At 62.1% G+C, this 6,102-nt stretch overlaps 1 protein-coding gene across 1 annotated transcript in view; it reads left to right on the forward strand.

Annotated features, from left to right (window-relative positions):
• The first annotated feature begins 5,121 nt into the window (after window positions 1-5,121).
• Window positions 5,122-6,102, forward strand: part of LOC130204012 (glutamate receptor ionotropic, delta-1-like) — a 20,074-nt gene continuing 19,093 nt past the window's right edge. Inside the window, exon 1 of the mRNA XM_056430485.1 lies at window positions 5,122-5,127. Within this exon, the coding sequence (XP_056286460.1) occupies window positions 5,122-5,127 (6 nt within the window). The remainder of the gene's footprint in view (window positions 5,128-6,102) is intronic.

The following is a 6,102-nucleotide window of genomic DNA, read 5'->3' on the forward strand; positions in this document are numbered from 1 at the left end:
TACAACCTTAAAACAAAACTAAAATAAACAGTTGCTCCTCACTTTGAGTCAAAAGGTTCATTGTGCTGTTAGAAAAACTTAAAATCCAGCCATCTTCTGGCTCTGATGGGAGGTGAAGATGGGGAGAGCCTCCGCCCTCCACCCTGTTCCTCCTGCTGGTGTCGACCGCCAGTTTCTCCTCTCCACCAGTGGTGGTGCATCCATAGAGGGCGCTAGAGGGCGCCGCCCCTCTCTTCCTTTCATCCTGTTGAAGTCCAACAGCTTTCGATCTGCACCGTGGTCCCGAGACCCGCTCCGCCTCGGAACACATCCTGGGTCCGGAGAAGGGTCCGTCGCGTCAGGAGCCTCCTCTCCCCTCCTCCGTCAGCCTCTCCGCCTCGGCCTCCGTCAGCCTCTCCGCCCAGCTCCTCAGGAACCTCCAGACCCGGTGCCGAGTCGTCCTGCATGTCCAGCCCGGCCCGGGCCCCAGCGGTTCTTGCAGCAGCCGGTGCTGGTCTCTTCCACTCAAAACAAGTCCAAGCTTTAACAAGTGGCCCTCGCCACCAGCAGCCGGCCGTCCACCACGTGCTCCACCTCCAGGGTCTGCGGGGCGAGCCTCCTCCAGAACAGGACCCCACCCCTCTGTGGCTCAGGACCACCTCACCCCCCCACTCTGTCCTCCACCCGGCCTCATTGGTCCAGTCCCTGTGGGTCTCCTGTAGAAACACCACATCTGTGTTTGTCATGAGTTGGTGGAGCAGGACCTCTTCGCGGGTCTCTGGCTCCATTCATATGTGAATGAGACTCATCATCATATGGACTAAACATGGCAGCCTAAACATCTGAGCTCCTCCCCCTCCCCCCAGGAGGGTTCTCCTCCTTCAGCCTGGGGACCCGCCTCCTGAGCCGGACCAGCTCATTGGCCGTGAGGCCTCCTCTGTCTCTGCCCAGATGTTCCCTCCTTGCCTTGCGGAGCTTCTCCTTGTGGGAACGATCTCTCCAGCTCGACTCCGTGAGCTCCTCTGGTCCTCAGGAGCGTGATGCTCTCTGTACCCTCAGGGGCCCCACAGCGCCGGCCCCCTGCGGGGCAGCAGGGGCCCCACAGCGCCGGCCCCCTGAGGAGCAGCAGGACCCTCAGGGGCCCCACAGCGCCGGCCCCCTGAGGAGCAGCAGGACCCTCAGGGGCCCCACAGCGCCGGCCCCCTGAGTAGCAGCAGGACCCTCAGGGGCCCCACAGCGCCGGCCCCCTGAGGAGCAGCAGGTCCTCGTCCTGCTGGACTTCTCCTCTGCTGCTCGGCCTCTTCCACCCACCGCCGCCTTCTTGGCCTGGGAGACTTCCTGCCTCACGACCTCCTCTTCAGACGAGGAACCTTCATCGCCTCCTCGTCTCCTTCATCGCCTCCTCGTCTCCTTCTCTTCATCGCTGCCCTTCAGCTCCACCCTCACTCACCACTGCTCCACCCTCACTCCTTCCCTCTTCTTTTCCTGTCTCGTATCGGGCTCCACCCGCCCTCCAGTTCTCTCCTGTCTGGGCCCCTGGGCCTCCCCTGCAAGGTTCTCCTCCACCTGCTCCACCCTCCCCCCCCCCGGGTTCCACCTGCCTCATCTCCACCTGTCTCCATCCTGGCTCTACCCGCCTCCTCCCTAACTCCACCTGCCTCCTCCCTAACTCCACCCGCCTCCTCCCTAACTCCACCCGCCTCCTCCCTACCTCCACCTGCCTTTTCCCTACCTCCACCTGCCTCCTCCCTAACTCCACCTGCCTCCTCCCTAACTCCACCTGCCTCCTCCCTACCTCCACCTGCCTCCTCCCTGGCTCTACCCACCTCCTCCCTAACTCCAGCCGCCTCCTCCCTAACTCCACCCGCCTCCTTTCTACCTCCACCTGCCTCCTCCCTACCTCCACCTGCCTCCTCCCTAACTCCACCTGCCTCCTCCCTACCTCCACCTGCCTCCTCCCTAACTCCACCTGCCTCCTCCCTAACTCCACCTGCCTCCTCCCTACCTCCACCCTAACTCCACCTGTCTCCTCCCTAACTCCAGCTGCCTCCTCCCTACCTCCACCTGTCTCCTCTCGGGCTCCACGCGCCTCCTCCCTACCTCCACCTGTCTCCTCTCGGGCTCCACGCGCCTCCTCCCTACCTCCACCTGTCTCCTCTCGGGCTCCACCCGCCTCCTCCCTACCTCCACCTGTCTCCTCCCGGGCTCCACCTGCCTCCTCCCTACCTCCACCTGTCTCCTCTCGGGCTCCACCCGCCTCCTCCCTAACTCCACCTGCCTCCTCCCTACCTCAACCCGCCTCCTCCCTACCTCCACCCGCCTCCTCCCTACCTCCACCTGTCTCCTCCCGGGCTCCACCTGCCTCCTCCCTACCTCCACCTGTCTCCTCTCGGGCTCCACCTGCCTCCTCCCTAACTCCACCTGCCTCCTCCCTACCTCCACCTGCCTCCTCCCTACCTCCACCCTAACTCCACCTGTCTCCTCCCTACCTCCACCTGCCTCCTCCCTAACTCCACCTGCCTCCTCCCTACCTCCACCCTAACTCCACCCGCCTCCTCCCTACCTCCACCTGTCTCCTCCCGGGCTCCACCTGCCTCCTCCCTACCTCCACCTGTCTCCTCTCGGGCTCCACCCGCCTCCTCCCTACCTCCACCTGCCTCCTCCCTAACTCCACCTGCCTCCTCCCTACCTCCACCTGCCTCCTCCCTAACTCCACCTGCCTCCTCCCTACCTCCACCTGCCTCCTCCCTAACTCCACCTGCCTCCTCCCTACCTCCACCCTAACTCCACCTGTCTCCTCCCTAACTCCAGCTGCCTCCTCCCTACCTCCACCTGTCTCCTCTCGGGCTCCACGTGCCTCCTCCCTACCTCCACCTGTCTCCTCCCGGGCTCCACCCGCCTCCTCTCTAACTCCACCTGTCTCTTCTCTAACTCCACCTGTCTCCTCTCGGGCTCCACGCGCCTCCTCCCTACCTCCACCTGTCTCCTCTCGGGCTCCACCTGCCTCCTCCCTACCTCCACCTGTCTCCTCTCGGGCTCCACCCGCCTCCTCCCTACCTCCACCTGTCTCCTCTCGGGCTTCACCCGCCTCCTCCCTACCTCCACCTGTCTCCTCTCTAACTCCACGCGCCTCCTCCCTACCTCCACCTGTCTCCTCTCTAACTCCAGCCGCCTCCTCCCTACCTCCGCCTGTCTCCTCTCGGGCTCTACCCGCCTCCTCCCTACCTCCACCTGTCTCCTCTCTAACTCCACCCGCCTCCTCCCTACCTCCACCTGTCTCCTCTCTAACTCCAGCCGCCTCCTCCCTACCTCCACCTGTCTCCTCTCGGGCTTCACCCGCCTCCTCCCTACCTCCACCTGTCTCCTCCCAGGCTCCACCCGCCTCCTCCCTACCTCCACCTGTCTCCTCTCGGACTCCACCCGCCTCCTCCCTACCTCCACCTGTCTCCTCTCTAACTCCAGCCGCCTCCTCCCTACCTCCACCTGTCTCCTCTCGGGCTTCACCCGCCTCCTCCCTACCTCCACCTGTCTCCTCCCGGGCTCCACCCGCCTCCTCTCTAACTCCACCTGTCTCCTCTCTAACTCCACCCGCCTCCTCCCTACCTCCACCCGCCTCCTCCCTACCTCCACCTGTCTCCTCTCTAACTCCACCCGCCTCCTCCCTACCTCCACCTGTCTCCTCTCTAACTCCACCCGCCTCCTCCCTAACTCCACCTGTCTCCTCTCTAACTCCACCTGCCTGCCTCCTCCCTAACTCCACCTGACTCCTCTCTAACTCCACCCGCCTCCTCCCTACCTCCACCTGTCTCCTCTCTAACTCCACCTGACTCCTCTCTAACTCCACCCGCCTCCTCCCTACCTCCACCTGTCTCCTCTCTAACTCCAGCTGCCTCCTCCCTACCTCCACCTGTCTCCTCTCGGGCTCCACCTGCCTCCTCCCTACCTCCACCTGTCTCCTCTCGGGCTCCACCTGCCTCCTCCCTACCTCCACCTGTCTCCTCTCGGGCTCCACCCGCCTCCTCCCTAACTCCACCTGTCTCCTCTCTAACTCCACCCGCCTCCTCCCTAACTCCACCCGCCTCCTCTCTAACTCCACCCGCCTCCTCTCTAACTCCACCCGCCTCCTCCCTAACTCCACCCGTCTCCTCTCTAACTCCACCCGCCTCCTCTCTAACTCCACCCGCCTCCTCCCTACCTCCACCTGTCTCCTCTCGGGCTCCACGCGCCTCCCTACCTCCACCATCTCCTCTCGGCTCACCGACTGCCGGCCCACCTTGCCTTCACGAGGACAGGCATTCTCTTGTGTCAGCAACCCCTCCGCGGCCGAAGCTGCTTCCTGTGGTCCCGTGGTGGCGAGACGAAGTCGAGCCCGACACCTGTCTCCTCTCCTGGCTCCACCCCTCCTCCCCACCTTCCATGGAGGTCTCTCCTCGGACCTGGCACCCGCCTCCTCCCTACCTCCACCTGTCTCCTCCTCTAACTCCAGCCGCCTCTCCCACTCCCTCCACCTGTTCTCTCTCGGCTTCACCCGCCTCCCCTACTCTCCACTTGTCTCCTCCTGGCTCCAGCACCCGCCTCCTCTCTACAAAAGAGCTTCTTCCGGGGACACCACCTCCCGTGGCTCATCAGTTCTTTCTCTAAGTAGTTATCTCTAACAAACGGAGGCACATTGGACACCGTCACCTTGACGGCTGGCGAGCACAAGGGGAGAACGGCACGTGTCTTACACCACGATGCCTCTCTCCACCAGCTCCTCCGCCTGACTGACTGTCGCTACGAACACCACCACCATGAACACCACCACCATGAACACCACCACCCCGCCGTTCATCCGCGTGGCGGACTTCACGTGGGGGTCGCCGATCACGTCGCCCACCGCCAGGCAGACATCCTCCACCGAACACGGGAACCGCGGCGTGATCTTCACGCCGTGTTTCCGCGTCAGGTGGGTCAGCGGCTCCATGTCGGCGTGGAGCTCACCGAGCAGCTGCTCGGCTCGCACGGACACAGACACGCACACACACACACACACACACACACACACACACAGACACGCAGCCCGCCGACACACAAACACACAAACACCAGTGAAACCTGCACCACAATGCTCACAATCTAACATTACTTTACCTGGTGAAAAATATGAACGTCAGCCGTTTCTCTCTCAAACAGACAAACAAACAAACAAACAAAACGCGCTCCGCGCTCTCAACGCTCCTTCCACTCAGAGAGGGAGAGAGAGAGAGCGAGAGAGAGGGAGAGAGAGAGAGAGCGAGAGAGAGAGAGGAAGATTTTTGTTTTGTTTTGAAAAACACTTTATTTACATTTTTTTAACCATTACGTTTCTTTAAAAATGAAGTGTTTTAAAAAATCGGGTTGTTTAAAATAAAAGCAAACAAACAAAACAAAACACATTAAAAAAACAGAAACACATGTTTTACCTAATAAAAAGTGGTGCAAACACCAGCTCCTCCTCCACCACAGAACAAACAATACCTTTAAAACACCAGCGTTGTTTAAAAGCATCCAGGTCTCCAATGTGTTTATAAAACCTGAACTCCAGCCAGAGTCTGGCTCTGATGTTACAGAGCCACACTGCCCCGGATTCACCCACATCCCCTCCATTTTTTTGGTCCGCTTTTCCTTTTTTTCCTTTCCTCTCATCGCTCCCGACTCCACCCACAGCCTGCTTCTCACTGCCCTGTCCAGCATCCCCACCCTCATCCCCACCCTCACCACCCTTACCCCCATCGCCCCCATCACTCACTCCCTCATTCATACCCACCACATGTGTGTCGGGTGCACACACGCAGCGCCCCGCACCCAGCCCCTCAGGCGCCACCCAGCCCCCGCAGCCGCAGCGGCAGCCGCCTCACCTGCTGCTCCCCACGCTTGTCACGCCCAGCCGTCCCCCACGCGGGCCGGGCCTCCGCCGAGCGCCCGCGGGGCCCCTCCCATACCCTCATCGGCGCCCTCTTTTTCCCCCTCCCACCCCCCTCCACGCCCCCCACCCCCACCCCCCCACCCCTCCCCCCCTCTCAGCTCACTCCCCCCTTTTGGGGGTACCCCCCCCCCCCCCCCCCGCCCCCCCCCCCCCCCGGGGAAAAACCCAGGGGAAAAAAA

The sequence above is a fragment of the Pseudoliparis swirei genome, chromosome 13 (genome assembly GCF_029220125.1).
Source record: "Pseudoliparis swirei isolate HS2019 ecotype Mariana Trench chromosome 13, NWPU_hadal_v1, whole genome shotgun sequence".
In the NCBI taxonomy this organism is placed as follows: domain Eukaryota; kingdom Metazoa; phylum Chordata; class Actinopteri; order Perciformes; family Liparidae; genus Pseudoliparis; species Pseudoliparis swirei.